The 17,583-nt window shown below is 31.4% G+C and overlaps 1 protein-coding gene across 2 annotated transcripts in view; it reads left to right on the top strand.

Annotated features, from left to right (window-relative positions):
- Positions 1 to 17,583, top strand: part of LOC143083561 (oxygen-dependent choline dehydrogenase-like) — a 64,028-nt gene that overhangs the window by 30,109 nt on the left and 16,336 nt on the right. Inside the window, exons 1-6 of one of the 2 annotated variants that reach the window (XM_076259817.1) lie at positions 1,547 to 1,622; positions 11,264 to 11,325; positions 12,247 to 12,387; positions 13,043 to 13,248; positions 15,081 to 15,270; positions 16,565 to 16,693. In XM_076259817.1, coding sequence (XP_076115932.1) covers positions 12,249 to 12,387; positions 13,043 to 13,248; positions 15,081 to 15,270; positions 16,565 to 16,693 — 664 coding nt within the window. In that variant the 5' untranslated portion in view covers positions 1,547 to 1,622; positions 11,264 to 11,325; positions 12,247 to 12,248. Of the gene's footprint in view, positions 1 to 1,546; positions 1,623 to 11,263; positions 11,326 to 12,246; positions 12,388 to 13,042; positions 13,249 to 15,080; positions 15,271 to 16,564; positions 16,694 to 17,583 lie in introns of those variants that run through there. The other variant, XM_076259818.1, reaches the window with a different exon arrangement.

Here is a 17,583-nt window from a genome sequence, read left to right as displayed (position 1 = left end):
ATAAGATTTTGGAGGAAACTTAAAGATTAAAAAAAAAAAACAACTTTCAAATGTGCCAGTCCAAGTTCTGCTACATTGTTTTGGTGAAATTTAGATAATTTCAAACGTTTCATTCTGCCAATCAAGCCATTGTACCATAACGGAACTCAAAAGGCTATAAGATTTAAAAAAGTACTGAATTTCACACTTAAAACTTCACGAACTGCTACAACGACCTTACAACAAGACAAAATCAAATCACTAATGTTTCTCTCAATATGATAAGCACCTCTGTTATCTCTTTATGAAACAACAGTCGATTTTGAATAACCGCAGTAGCAAGTATATCGAAATTATCAATTGGACTCAGATGTATGTTTTCTATGTTGTGTCGTGTGTGCTGTTGTTTGTTTGTCTTTTTCATTTTTAGCCATGGCGTTGTCAGTTTGTTTTAGATTTATGAGTTTGACTGTCCCTTTTGTATCTTTCGTCGCTCTTTTAAGTAGGAAACCAAAGTTTGTAAATATAGCATTATTAATACCTTTGCGTTAGGCTTGAAACAATAAGGAAACCAACTGTACACATACATCCTCTTTGTGCCCCTTTTTTCATTAAAGGGAAGAGAATGAGAACCCAAATTAGAATTAACACATACAATGATAGTATAAGTTTTGCAAAAGGACCCTTGAAGTTAAAGGTCTTCTTTATTATTGATCGCAACATTCAAAACACCTGCACTTTCATATTTTCGTAACATGTGAAAATGTGTGTAATCTAATATTATATCGTTTACGAATGATTACAAATACGACTATAATAGTCAGTCGTCAGGAAATAAAACCATTTAAATTTTCAAATTCCAATAAAATTAAACTAAATTTATTATTACAACTTGGAATTCAATCACCCTGTCTGTTCATACCTACATTTCAATAGATACCATGTATAGCGAAAATGTCCAACACGATCTCAAGTCATTTGATTACTACATATACATTCTTAACTTGTGTGTAATCCTTATTATTGATGTTTTTTTATCTTTTAATATTACTCTTATGTTATCACTTTTATAGAAAAATAAATCTTTGATTCCTTTTATAATCCAAATTCCAATTAAATAACGGAATTGCCGTCCTTTTTCCCTGCACAAACCACATAATTTTTAAAGACTACTTCTGGTATGGCTTAACATTCTTGTACACATCTCAAAGCCAGAAGCGTCAAAATTTTTTTTTTTTTGGTGCTATATTGAACATGTATTTATTGTATAAAAATAAGGAAATATGGTATGATAGCCAATTAAACAGCTATTCACCAGAGACAAAAGGACGTGCACACTATATACAGGTCACCGTTCGTCCTTAAACAATGAAAAAAAATCATACCATATAGGAAGCTATAAAAGGCCTCTGAAACAATCAAGAAAACCAACGCATATTACAATGAAGTTTACAACCACTGAATTTATGTATGGACACATGTTACGAGGTTATCCCATGAATAAACAACAAGTTTAACATTATATGTTTACCTGCACTATTTAGTTCGTTTATTTGATATAAAATACATTAATCTTCCGCAGGTGAAATTATGTGTGGCAACCTCACAACAGTGTCGACTGATAAAATTAGTTCTTATAGAAGGTAAATTGTTTTATCTTTGTCTTTGCTTTAAAAATGTTAGAATATTTGTTTGTGCAAATATTTAGTGTCTATCTTAATTGTCCCTCGAATGTTAAAATTACGGATAACTGCCATATTTCAAATTCAAACGTAAATTACCGTGTATTGCATTTCTTTTGATGAATAAGAAATTGTAATACATGTGTCTTTTGGTTTTCCTTTTCCGTTTGCCCTGCATTTACAAATTGGTTTGGGTGATGTTTTCAAACGTTATCTTTTAATTTCGAGAGTACAGACAAACACGTGAATATGTTTGGCTAACTCCTCCAATAACTTAATATTAACAGTATCGTTAAACTTTAGTGATAAGAAACCTGTTTTGGTTGTTTTTGTTGATGTTTCATATATTCATGTATGCTTTACAAATTAACATTTATACAGCTTAGTTGTTTGGTTAAGTGCTTGTTAAATTTGAATAATTAAATTGTACAATTTCATAGATTGCTTTGTGCTAACTAACAACCTGGCAACAAAAGGGTAGATGATTAAACATAAATACATTTTGTTTTAATTTTTAAGTACTTAAGCAATCTTTAAAATAACTGAATGCATATATGATGATGTACTGTCATCCAATAGTATCTTTGCTACAATGTACTTTGGTTCCGATAACCTATAGTTATATTTAGCGTAAAACTCATGTGATGCTTTGTTGACTCGATGACCATGATCCATTGTGCAATATATTGTATGTTTCATTATATCGCATTATTCCACGGTTAGCATGTAGTAAACATCTTTTTTTATGTTTTCGTCATAAATTAAATACCAATAACACAATTTAAACATACAAAATAAAATAAAAAGTATAATTGCTCTCTGTGCGATTCAAATAAATAGTATTCTACTTTTACAAATCATAGCGTTAACCTATTGCACGACCACCTTAATCTACAATTACAATGAAAACGACAGTAATGTTCCGTCTTGTCGGTCTACCATCAACGTCTGCTGTAACTGATCATTTGTATATTTTATTTTATCACTGTGTGTTTAACTAAAATACTAAATTGTTCTTTCTAAGTAAGATACTTAATACTTTTAGTACGTCCCTTAGTACCTTCTTTTGAGAATTTATAAGACGATACGTACCAGAAAAACAAAATATGTCTAATGAGAAAGTAATACAAATGTCCTTACTGTATATTGCTGATAATGTTACGTTATTTGAGCTTCCACATCCGATGCCGTCAAATGTCATCATGTGTGGTGGACTAGCTGTAACATCTGCGATCCAGTTACCATACGAACTAAATAATTTTATTCATAATTCACCAGGTGGCGTGGTAGTTGTTTCATTTGGAAGCAAAATGCCCAAAGCCTTTAATATGGAGGTTAAACATATGACAAATAATTTGATGTTGCCATGGATACCCAAAAATGACTTATTAGGAGATCCGAAAACAAAGTTATTCATTACTCATTCTTCTTACACCTTGGAATTCGTTCTACATTATAGATAATAGAAATGGGGCTTTCATCAGTAATGTGTCTAAAATTGATTTGCTGCCGAGTTAAAAGAACACAAATTGAAAATGCAAAATCGAGTAACGAGAACGCAAGAATTTTTCGGTCTAAAATTAAGAATCTGGGCTTACAGTCATATAACTTTTGAGTACGATTATCGTACTCAGACTCAGAAATCAACCAATTAAAATACTGGATTTGGCGTTTCGAGCTCAACTTTTGTACTCCGAGTACTGGGTAAAGTTTTATGACTGAAAGACTGAAACGCCTGTTGAACAAATCTCTTCAAGCCATATGATGAATCATGTGTTCACATATTCAATAATTTTACATACATGTGAAATTAAATTGTTGAGATACTTCATGTAACAAGGTCACAGCAACAGTAGCATAAGTGTGTACAGCTAGTGAAAAAGGATAACGACCGGAATGACTATTACTCTAGTTAAATGTATATGTGTGTTCTGGGTTCTTGTAAGAATGTGGCGAAAGTTCTTAAGAAGGGTACACTTATTCCGATGGTTCAGAAAATACTACCGTTCCGACTTTATCCATATACTTATATGAATCGGACAGTGGTAGATTCTACACAATAAGACGGACAGTTCTTGATGCCCCAAAGTTAGAGAAGTTATTCAACCTTGAAATATACTGCTTTTTTTCTCTGATGTTAAATGGCCGATTCACTCCCATGCAACATGAGCAAGTAAGCATGTAACTGTTACATGTATGCACCTTAATGTAATATTAACAATACTCTGTCTTTGTGTTTTTATTATTATAAAAATACCATAACATTAAGTATATGTGCATAGCGGAATACATTTTAATAAAATGCTGATAAACTAAGACATCGAATGGTACACTTTCGTTAACCTCTCTAGGATAACAACGTAGTCATTTCAATTTTGCAGCTCATGCATGCATGTAGACAGCGTTATAATAAAGATTATCGATACGACATGTTTAATGCATCTAATAAGCACAAATGCTATTTTCTTAAATTGTCCAATAATCTTGTGGTATGACAATTGTCCATCTAAAGCTAGGCTTTTATCAATCGATTAAAGTGAGAATGCGATGAAGTCATACGACAGACGTCGTTGACCTTGATTTGGAAAATGGCATTAACAAATAATATATGGCTACATATCATCTCACGGTTATCGACCTGTGAAGACACTTATCTTTTCCAAAACAATAGATAATCTATAAATAATACACAAGAAAGCAAGTCGTTTTTGACACCACTGTTACATGGTACCATTCATATAACGGGAACCATCAAATTTAATCAGGTGTACACGTACAGGTAAATAGAAAAGGGGTAAACGATAAGCAACAGTTGTTTATGTTATAATTTCTTTAATCCATTAGTCATATTTAACCACGGTTTTTAACCATTCTTAAGATTCATTGTTTTAAAAATAAACGAGTGTATCTTGCAACTAAAAATGACAAGCTGGGTATGATCAAAACAATTACAGATTTCACATATCCTAGAGACAATAATGAACTTTTTATAACGTACCAATATTTGTAAACACAATATGCACTGTGCCTCAGTTTCCGTCCATATCCCGGCATGCAAATCTTTTGCATTGTTTTTAATTTTGTTCAGCATAGATAACATCGTTTAAAATGTTTAATGCTGATTGCATATTTTTGGACTTAGGTATATTCTCGACTTGTTAAAGGTCGGAGCGGTATGGAGTACGCTATCTGTCTTTTGTTTAAGACCATATTTTAAACACTGTCTTTTGTAAGGTTACCTAGTATTGTTGTGTTGCTATCTCTTTAACATGTTAATAACACATATACACATATCTGTTATCAAAATCTTGTTCTTCTAGTATTGTTGTGTTGCTGTCTCTTTGACTTTATAATTGCACATATACAAATATCCATTATTAAAATATCGTTTCTGTATTTGTGCAAGTGTTCAAGGCCCGTTTCTGAAATACATGACATCAGGTACGCTCAAGACCAACCGTATGGAAAGCCAAAACCATAAAACGTTGGACACCATATAACCAAATGGCATACAAAACACAATTAACATCGGCGTTCTGTATTTCAGCCAATCAGCATTTCGTTTGCGCCAATAATGTTTTTCATAGCGCCAGTTTTAATACAGGTAAACACGTGTGAAACATCTTTTTTACAAAACGTATTGACATATTTAAAACATTCAATACTTCTTCTGCCTGCAATTTGTAAGCTGCTCACAAAGGGCATGTGAACTTGGATTTCCAGCAACATAAGTAATGGCAGAGTATGTGTAAGAAACAGTTATAATGCAATATAACCGAGTAATTTCATCTCTATTGTAAATCTAAACTAACGTGCATGCAAACTTATTGAAACCCACTTTTCTGCTGTCTTCGGATTAACGTATGCAATTATGTAACAACAAGGCAATCGGTATAAACCCTTATGTCTGAATTTTGCACCGTCGACAGATGTTGTTCATAATTAAAGAAAAAAGTTTTTAGTCTCTGGTAGAATTAGTTTTCTAGTATGAATTGTTTTACATTTTGTAATGTCGAACAATTTAAAGGTAACCAACTTGTTTTGGGTTAGCTCATTGTTGACATGTATCTTTTTGTTTATATTTGGAATTGTTGTCTCCATGACAATCATATCATACATTTATTTTTATTATTTTTATATAGAAGTTTTACATGCATTTATGTAATGCTATGTGCTTATTCTTGAATCTTATTTATTTATGTTATTTATTGTTATATTATTGTATTATGATTTATTCATGTAATGCTATATGCGAAAATTCCTGCATATTATTTATCTATGATACTTATTGTTATATTATTGTATAATATTTATTAAAATGGATATTGTCAAACCTAAAACACGTTTATCTATTTACTCTTTCCTATACGAATCGTTTTCTGGAATATTCGATAAGTAGTAATAATTTTCATCCTTTTGGGTCATTGAGCTATTAATTCATGTTATAGTTTCAAAACTGAATAGAATGTATACTGATAAAAGAAAGCAATATTCACTCGTCTAATATTTGCATTCCTATGATACACTCTTCAAAATAAAATGTTGTCAAACTAAACAGGCCAAACGTTTACCAAATTGATAACGTACCTTACATTTTATATCAGCGTATGTTCTATTAATCATGTTTTGTTAATATATTAGGGAGCTTAATCTACAACTTAATACGATATATACATCCTTATTTCTTGTATTCGTTACCATTCAACCAGTCATTGCTAGTAACAAAAAAGAGGCGAACGATACCAGAGTTACAGTCAAATTCAAAGATAGAAAATAAACTGACAACGCCATGGCTAAAAAAAGAAATAGACAAATAACGCCATGGCTAAAAAAGAAATAGACAAATAATAGTACACAAGACACAACATAGAAAACTAAAGAATAAGCAACACAAACCCCACCAAAAATCTTACTAGTTCAAATAACGATACAATCAATAAAAGACTTTTATAATATATTTTATCATGATATTGGTTCACAAAAGGATATATTATAACTCAAGTTCTGTATAAAACTCACAAACATCCCTCCGCTATTTCTAAAAAAAAGCTAGTTGATCTTGAACTGTATTTTTTGCATATAGGTATAATGATAAACTGTCGCACTACCAATTTCAGGAATAGTTTCATGCGTAAACAAACTTTAACAGTGTTTTTATTTCAAAGTTTGTCATTATCTCCGTTACTATGTTTCTTTTTCCTGATTCTGATTTGCAAAATTTTAATGAGTGGAAACACAGGAAATTTTGGCATGGCATACATTAGAAAAGAGCTCTATTGTGTCCATAACACATGCCTTATAAGTTTAAGTATCCCACTATTAAGGAAATACAAACGGTGGTAGGGCTTATTTGTTCCTGAACGGTGTCGGGGTCTGTGTTTTTATTTAGGAAGGCATTCGACATAATGGTTTCTGCTTATTTGATTATTTGAGGCTTTGTATGATGGAGCAAAACTGTTTACTTAATCTGAAGTGGGTATACAAATAAGCATAAACAAAAATTTATTGGATTTAGCAGTGTGTAAATAAACTCATCATAGATACCAGGACTAAATTTTGTGTATACGCCAGACGCGCGTTTCGTCTACAAAATACTCATCAGTGACGCTCGAATCCAAAAAAGTTAAAAAGGCCAAATAAAATAAAAAATAATAAGAAGAGCATGAACGCGCTTCAAAACTACTTACCACTTAGACTTGATCTATTTCGATTTAGTTGATATTTCGAGCGTTGGAGAGTCTTTTATCGTTATCCTTTTTAAATAAAACCAATTTTTGACTATGAATTTTATAATTATTGACGGGTTTCCTACTCTGTGAACGAAATCCAGGTATTCTATGAGCAAAGAGCAATAATCAGAAGTAAAATTAAACATTTATTTGTTGCATTTTTGGAAGGAAGTTTACCGTTTTCCTATCAGTTTTCCATGTATAGAAACACAACACAGTTTATTTTCCCATCTAAATTGTACCAATCATAAACTTCTTTCTGTTGCTCTTATTTGACCGAATAAGAGATGGTCAAGGTTTCTAGTCGAGAAAATCTAAAATCCAGAGTCAAAAGTCGATAATTCGAAAACAGTCTACTGTTAAAATGTCTTGGTTGTAGAGTCATAGATTATTCTATTCTCTTTGCGTATAAATCCTGTGAATCAAACAGTGCCTTTTCGTCATGCAATATCTTGAAACAGTTTACACAAATTATACAAAAATGACTATGAACAAATTTATTATCATAGTATCATGTCTCAAAATATCGATTTTGCGAAAACATAGATATCATAATAGACTGGGAAGATAATAAGTAAAGTTTGAGAAAATTATCCTACGATACACAAAACAAAATAATTTACAAGAATTCCAATGAAATCCTATAACATTGTTTTCTTAATTATATGTATTTTGATGTCTAAACAAATATTTGGCTTTCGTTTACTTTATCACGGGTAATACAATATTATACCAAGCTAAATATGGTGATTTTTTGTCTAAAAGGAAAGCAACAATTTGTAATTCCATTAAATTTTCATTAAAGATAAATGCCTTCTGGTTATTTCAGAGGTGGTCAGTTCAGAACTCCAAAAACCAAAATGTTTTTGTAAACTGATTGGTTTTGAATAACATACTATACCACTCTAATAAATAAATAATTTGACAGTTTCATTTAATACAGATACTTAGTAGATTATGCGATGGAACATATTTCACATTTCAGTAATTTGTATTAGTTTATTTTTTTCTGCTTAAAGGGGTATAACCCAATTTGAAATATGTTAAAAGCGCATAATATATGCCTTATACGTTCGATACTTAACGAACACAATAACGAATATACTCCATTCAAAGCTCCTGGAGAAATCACACGTGTGTCATATAAAATTAATCAATAATGGAAAATTAAATCGTGAAGTGATATTTTGTCGTATGACATATATGGGTATCTCCTTTAGTCTCATTGTTTTTCTCTCATAAACAATAAAACGAGATTAAAACGTTTAACTTTGTTTACAAAGTTATCTCCCTGTAGTAAAATGATCCTCTTTAATTCATTTTTATCAATGCAGCAACCTTGACGTCATTGATGAATTCGAATATTATAAATATATTAAAGCTTCTGTGAAAAACATGTTACTGTAATTCAATTTCGATTTAATGTTTAAACAGTATAGGTGGCACTGACTACTACAAAAGGACGTAAACGACTATTCTGGAAATTGTTTTGTCCACGTCTTCATAAACCTGGGAAGTGAAATTAGATTAAGGAAAAACTTAAAGATTGTGTAAAACAATATCATTAAAAATATTTTATTAAAAAAAAATAGATTATTTCGGTAGGGGTGGGAAAAGGAGAGAATTAAGATGATATAAATTATCAAAGGACTTTAAAAATACATGAATTACTTTCACAATTGTCAATCTAACAAAATTTCAAATCATCAAAATACTGAAATTTAAAACGGATGATAGCCCCTCAACAAATGACAAACTCAAAAGCTCAAACTCATTAAACTAATTAATAAAAATTGTCTCAATTCTGATTCCAAGATTAACGAACTGTTACCACCAGTATGAAAGTAGTCCAGAAAAAAAAATTGGTATAGTTCAATTTGTCCAACACGACGGTTACAACAATTGGAACAGGATCTGCCTACCCTTCCGGAGCACACGAGATCACCCCAAGTGTTGGTTGGGTTCGTGTCGCTTTGTCTTTAGTTTTCTATGTTGTTTCATTTGTACTATTATTTGTTTGTTTGTCTTTTTATTTTAAGCCATGCCTTTGTCAGTTTATTTTCGATTGATGAGTTTGATTGTTCTTCTGGTATTTTTTGCCCTTTTTGAATATCACATCTATATCATCTTAATAAAACTAAGGAAAATTATGATTAAAGCAGTATACATTATTTTGAAATGATTAACATATGTCAAATGGACTGGAGCGTATAAAATGCTTTGAGAACAACAAAGAAAATTAACACATGTTACATTTAATTTTACAAAATCTAAGATTTGTATTTGCATATTATACGATTGTAATCACAAACAATATTACATAATATTTTTATCTACACTCACTGGTTTATTTTTTGAACAAATTGAATTTTAAATACATTGATATTTTATGGTGAAACTGTACGTGGCAACCTAACACCAGTGTCGACTGCTAAATTAAGTTCTTGTATAAGGTAAATTGTTTTATCATAGTCTATGCGGTTGAAACATGTTCAATATCTTGTAATATCTGTTTTTATAATACATATATTGTCCGTCTTAATCATTCCTCGACTGTTTACTTTAAGAATAACTGCAATATTTCAAATTCAAACGTAAAATACCGTGCATTGCGATTCTCTTGATGAATGTGTTGTTGTAATACATGTGTCTTTTGATTTGCTTCTCCGTCTGTTCACCCGTTTCACAATGGTGTCATAATTATAGAACTGTTTCATCATGTTTTGTTATGCTACTCACCCACTCAAAGTTGTGTAATATGTAGTTTTTGAAATAATTCGGTAAGCAAACTATGCACACATAGCATTATTGACACCTTTTCATATGTTTTGAAGGAATAGGAAATAAAACCATGTTTATATACATCCTTTGTGTGGCTCCTTTTTATTAAAGGGAAGATAATGATAACCCACATCAGAAAAAAAAAACAATATTGACTGTATTGTTTTAAAAAAAAACCTGGAATTTAAGGTCTACTCTATTACTGAGCACAACATTCAAAACATGTGTACCTTCAATTTTCCGTAATATGTAAAAATGTTTGTAATCATATTTGTTTGATAACGAATGACTAAAAATATGACGGTGATAATCATTCATTAATAAATGAAATCATTTATTATTTTCTTTCAAATTGTAGTAAAATTGATCCAGATTTGGCAAATTGTAGAAATCAAATTTCAATCACCTCGACTGATTAGACCTAAACATTAAACATTCCATTATATGAAATTTCTTGCAAAAATGAATACACAATCATGTATGAGTAATCTTTATGTTTGCTGGTTGTTATTTATCTAATTATAATACTCTGCATGTTATCATTTCAATAGAAAATTCTTTGATTCGTAATTTCAATTAAGTAAGGGAAGTGCCGTCGTATCAACTTGAAAACACTTCTAATTTTTCGAATTGTATACGTCTGGCATGGATTGTTTGTCCAATTAACAATATGCTTGTAAGCTTCATATACAGAATCTTTACCAACACGTTTACAGTTGTCTATGATACTATATCGAATATGCATTTATAGTATAAGGAAATATGGTATGATAGCCAATGCACCAACTATCCACCAAAAACAAAAGGACAGTGATGCTGTTGGTCAACGTACGGCCTACAGCAAGGATACAATCCCATACCGTATTGTGTGCTGTAAAAGGCATCGGAAGCAATCAAGAAATCCTCAACATGTTATATTAAAGTTTACAACATTTACAAGCACACGGAAGTTTTTATCTACATATGTTACGATTGTTATCCCACGAATTAAAACAAAGTTTTACATAATCTGTTTACCTGCATATACCTGTTGATTTATTTAACCATATAATGTTAAACCAATTGCATATACAATACATGTATCTTCTACAGGTGAAAATTATCTGTGGCAACTTTAAAACAGCATCAATTGCTAAATTGAATTGTTAAATAAGGTAAATTCTTTTATTTTTTAGTTTGCCTTTAACATGTTAAAATATTTGTTGGTGCAAATATCTATTGTCTATCTTTATTTTCGTCAAATGTTTAATTAACGAACAACTGCTATATTTCCAATTCAAACGTATATTACGATGTATTGGGTTTCTTTTGATGAATATAATGTTGTAATACATGTGTATTTTGGTTATGCATATATTATAATGTTATCTCAATCGCTAATACTTTTGCTACATTGTATATATATATTTAGCTTAGGAACACACGTGGTACTTTGTTGACTCGATGACAAACTCTTAAACTAAATTTGTTTTTACAATTACTACAACATGTCAATAGTTCAATATTTTGTATTATTCACTATATTTTGGTGTTTGGACAGATTTAACGTAAATAGATATCAAAGGTACCAGGATTATAATTAAATACGCGTGGGTTAATCACAGAAGAGACACATATTGTCGAAATGCGCATCTGGTGCAAGAAAATTGGCACTGTTAATTTTATTAATCCCTTTTATTATTCAAACCATTCATTTTTATCTATTTTTACAACATGTACACACCCTTTTATACTTCACCAGAATAACTACCCGAAAGCAATAAATACAACTTCTTTTTACTGGCATATACTGTGGATTCATTATTATTTGTTGGATACCAATTTCTGGGGATTTCGTGGGTACAGCTAAACCACGAAATTAAATGTTCAACGAATGATGAATTCAAGGTTTGTATGTAGACTTCAGCAAAACTACGAAATTAAATATCCACGAATATGCAAATTTTCCCACGAAAATCAATAAATCCACAGTAATGAAAGCTGTTAATTGCATACTGAAAATATTCATGAACAAACTTAAATATACTTCCCAGAAACCAAATGTTATTTTTACAGTTGAATTTAATTATTTCAAGCAATGTTCTTGGGATCCTCTATGGTAGCACTTTATGCCAATGCAACACTGTTTAACTACCTATCAACACAACTGCCTGCAAAAAAAGATCCAGATGGAATCTTTGATCAGCCTTTCAAGAAGTACTACAATTACATCGTAGGTATGTGTTTACATAACAAGTATAGTTTCTTACTGCTTAACGTGTTTTTTGTTTGTTGTGCAAAACAAAACCTTATAATAAGAAGTTGACGTCGAAAATAGTAAATTTATTTATCGATTGTCAATCTGATAACAAAGACAAAAATCATGATACATATGGTTTGTTTTTAAAGGTCAATTTACTCGTGTCATTATTTATAAATTTAGTATTTGAACTCCATTTAAAAGCATTTGAACGATTTATCCCAGTGACTTTTTTCATATTTGCCTAAGCACACAAATAGAGATTTGTATGATTAATGGCAATACAATATGAAAATAAATAAAAATGGCTACATCAAACAATCATACGATAAGAGACTACCCAAAGAACGGACGCATAATGGTCAAGAAACAATTTCATTTGCAGCTTGCTGTTAAAATATTACTACTAATTGTTGATTCATTTATTTACGTGGGCATCAATTTTCGTGGATTGAAGAAAACCAGCATTTTCGTGGATATTTGATTTCGTGATTTGCAAATCTCTGCATACAAAGCCTATAGCAAATGCGTAGTTCGTTGAACATTTGAATTCATGGTTCACCTGTACCCACGAAAACCACGAAACTTGGTATCCAACGAATGATAATGAATCCCCAGTATTTGTTTTATAGTTGGTGCTGGATCAGCAGGTAGTATTATTGCAACAAGGTTGTCCGAAGACCGAACAAATGTGTTGTTACTGGAAGCTGGAGGATCGGATCTGGAAAACGAGTTTACCCGAATACCATTACAATGGCTACGAATATTAAACGCAAAGGAAAATTGGAGTTATGACACAGTACCACAAAAGTATTCTTTTATGTCAAAGGATAACCGGGTGAGTGAGAATATCTTACAAGGTTGTGTTTGAAATGTTATTTACTATTACATATTTCTTCCACGGTTGGTGTTCCGATATTTTTTTTTAATTTCAGTTGTGGATAGACTGTCTGATTATACATTTTCATTACCTTAAATTTGAAACGTTCACTAGATAGTTTATCTTTTTGATTAATGTATCAGCATTCCTTGTATATTCACACATCTCTCTTGCATTGAATTCAGTACTGTTCGATCATTCGATCATATCGGTATGCTTTTAGAGTGGAACGGTGAATACCAACTACTGATCAGTACATATCTGAATTGCCTGCAAGCGAATTGTCCTACTGAATTTACTGCAGTAGTTATGCCCGAAAACTAACAGAAAGACTCAATACTATTAAAAGATTCAACCTTTCAATAGCTGATTAAAGTGATAACAAGTACAGTGTAACCTGTGTTATCCGACACACTGGGGGACCAGAAAAAAAAATGTCGGATTAAGCAGGGTTACTCAGGTTTCGGATTAGGCAGGTAATACTGTTTACAGTAGGCCATCGAATAACAAAGATTCATAAACAAAAAGAAGACGAAAGGAGGACAATACATATTGTATGTATCGCCAATGGAGAATTGCAAATATCAGGAAAACATATAGTTTATAAATACCTTAATTTAAAACAGCCGAGTCTTTTTCATGGCTTGAAAGTTGTTGAAAATGAGTTTCGACAAATAAGAATTCGCTTGACTTTTGGTTGTCACTGTTCTTTTTGTAACATTTATGTTTTTGCTTTCTGATTTTAACTTAATCAATTGCAAAACCTTGATTTGTCTCTCAAATATATTCCTGCGAAACATCATCTTGATACAAAAAAAATGAAAATGGAAAAGAGGAATGTGTCAAAGAGACAACAAACCGATCAAGGAGTAACAAAAATCCAACGAGTCTTTAACAAGCGAGAAAATCCCGCACCGGGAGCATGTTTCAACATGCCCCCACACAAAATTGTGTATAACTTCTGTGATAATGGACCTCCTACTAAATTTCGAAATATGAACTAAGATTTAAAATTATACAATACTAAAAAAGGTCAGACTTCCAACTAAACTCCGAAATATGAACTAAATTTCAAACACATTGCTAAAAAAGGCCTAAGGTTCCTGAAATTGGGACAGGTGCAAAAAACAACTTAATATGCTTTGTGCACGTGGGTCAACATTGGCAGTTTTGCATTATGATTTATTAAGACATATACAATTGTAACTACGTGTATATTCTTCAAAAAGAAAAAAAAAATATAGAACAACCCACAAAATAAACAAGTAATAAAGAAAAAAGTGAAAACCTTTAAACTAACTCTACCTGACCCCAATCTCTGACTGTTGGTTTAATTTTAGATATTTTAAATGATTTTCACTTAGGAATAAGCTGCTGCTGTCGAACAATGTCGAAGATATATTACTTATGAATTTGTGTGGTTGCATTTTTTACACATTAATGTAGTGTTTATCAAAATCTACCAAGTCTTTGCTTTAAAAACTTGTTCATAATTTTATATTCTCACGATTCACTTCATGCATCCTTTTCGGGATTTAAGTGGATATCGTATTGCTCAGTCTAAAACTGTTTGCCTTTCAGGCCTATTACGTTTTTTATATGAATTTTCAGGATCATATTCGACTTAGTACACTTCAATGTAGCTTTGGTGTCTGCCACGTTTCAAAATTCAATTTCAATAAAATAGAAACTGTTTTACACTGACAAAATACTTAACTATTCTATGTCTACAGCGACCAAACAAAAATCCAAATAAATATAAAAAAAAATACACGTTGTTTTGTCAATAGAAGACCAAAGGCCATTGTGGTAAAGTGTTGGGAGGTACTAGCAGTATCAATGCAATGTATTACGTTAGAGGAAGTCGTCATGATTATGACAAGTGGCAAAGAGAGGGTTGTACTGGATGGGGTTATGACGATGTTTTGCCATATTTAAAAAAATCAGAAGACATTCAAATTCCAGAGCTTATCAATTCTTGTAAGTAAATATAGTAATTTGAAATATATGGATGATGTAGCAAAATTAATGAAAACCATAATAATGTATTTTTCAAGTGTAGAGTTGCAAATTTTGTAAATTATGAACTCAATCTGAAAGTGTTTCAAATATTCATTGCGTGCAATACACGCACAGTATGTACGCTGAAACTTTGTGGTAGCTATTAGTTTTGTTTTTGTTATGTTTTTAAATATGTACAATTGAAAGAAAAAGAACAAATACAATTACGCGTACATTAGAAGCGTTCTTTTCTATTCAATATAATCTTCCTTATCCATGACGTTTTTTTTCTACATTTCCCTCCATTATATAAAGTTACGGGTACATTAGAAGTTTTCTTTTCTATTCAATATAATCTTCCTTATCAATGACGTTTTTTTTTTATACATTTCCCACCATTAAATGAAGTTACGGGTGCATTAGAAGTTTTCTTTTCTATTCAATATAATCTTCCTTATCAATGACGTTTTTTTTTATACATTTCCCGCCATTATATAAAGTTACGGGTACATTAGAAGTTTTCTTTTCTATTCAATATAATCTCCCTTATCAATGACGTTTTTTTATACATTTCCCGCCATTATATAAAGTTACGGGTACATTAGAAGTTTTCTTTTCTATTCAATATAATCTTCCTTATCAATGACGTTTTTTTATACATTTCCCACCATTATATAAAGTTACGGGTACATTAGAAGTTTTCTTTTCTATTCAATATAATCTTCCTTATCAATGACGTTTTTTATACATTTCCCGCCATTATATAAAGTCACGGGTACATTAGAAGTTTTCTTTTCTATTCAATATAATCTTCCTTATCAATGACGTTTTTTTATACATTTCCCGCCATTATTTAAAGTCAATCAAAAGTGCTGAGCCTATTGAAAACATTGTTTTGTTGACATTGGGTTTTTATTTTAAATATGCATGAGATATTTAAACACTTAACAAAAAAATCAATCGCTGTAAGGGGGTAGACCTTGGTTCAAGGAGATAACTCTTTAAATCTGTAATGCGTTTGTAAAAGTCAAGTTTTGTCAATGAATTTTAAGCATTTACCTGAAACCGATTGGAAATAATCTATGTATCCAAGAAGCTTAGAACATATTTATGAAAATGGCTGACACAAACGTACTGATGATTTTAAGAGTTATTTTCCTTAATCTAGGTCTACCTCCTGAAACTTAATGCACATTCAATGTGTACTTGACATGGACATCTACGGTCGGAAACATTCTTTGAGTAAAATATCTTTCGAGTTTCTATATTGTAGCGTATCATGGACATGGAGGTCCCTTGGTAATTACAGAAGGACATACGGCTCCACTTGAGTTCTTTCATAGGTTAGCAGCTAAGGAAAAAGGCTTGCCAGTCACTGACTGTAATGGTTTCAATCAAATTGGTAATTGTTTTTCAAGCTACTGGTAAAATTGTTGCTAGTCTAGTCTTACTCTGAAAGTAAAGTGTGTATTGAATATCTAAGGAATGACGATTGCATATGATTAGAGTTATTATATGGCCCATGCCATTCAAAGGACAGTTATCCATTTACAATCATTTCAAAAGTATGTTAATATGATGCGTTTAGAAATGAACACAAATTTATTAGGTTTTTGTTGATCTCAGCAAGCGTGTTCGTCGTTAGTGTTTCGGGTAATTTGTACTGGTTTCTATCTTCCTTTTAAACTTTAACACCAATTGATTTGAATTAATGAATTTTTCAAAACACTTCATTTCATAGCGCTTTTTGTCTTTGTTAATTGTATGATTCGATAGACATGTTGGTGACTATGTTTAACTCATCTATCACATCGAACTAGAGATAAAAGATACAACAGATACAGTTATGTCTGCCTCATATCTTGACTTACATCTAGATATTGACAATGAGGGTCAGTTGAAAACAAAACTTTCAGACAAACGAGATGATTTTAGCTTCCCAATTGTGAACTTTTCATTTCTATGTAGCATCATTTCAGCAGCGCCTGCATACTGAGTATATATCTCCCAATTGAAACGATATTCCCGCACTTGTATTTCCTATCATGATTGCCTTCATCGAGTATTGCTGCTCACAAGGAAGCTATTAAACAAAGAGTTCCAAATGGTGAAGTTGAAATCATCCCTTCGATAAATTAACTAACACCATTACGAGACGGTTGGCCGTTATGGAATACTCGTTTCAAAGATGATATCGGACATGTTTCTTACGTCGTAACTACAATACCCTTCCCTTTTCATAAATGTGACCTACCGAATTAGACTATTCACCGGGTTTGTAATAACATGAGC

The sequence above is a fragment of the Mytilus galloprovincialis genome, chromosome 7 (genome assembly GCF_965363235.1).
Source record: "Mytilus galloprovincialis chromosome 7, xbMytGall1.hap1.1, whole genome shotgun sequence".
Taxonomy (NCBI): domain Eukaryota; kingdom Metazoa; phylum Mollusca; class Bivalvia; order Mytilida; family Mytilidae; genus Mytilus; species Mytilus galloprovincialis.
The sequence above is the reverse complement of the archived record's forward strand: the minus strand, read 5'-3'. Positions and strand labels throughout refer to the sequence as shown.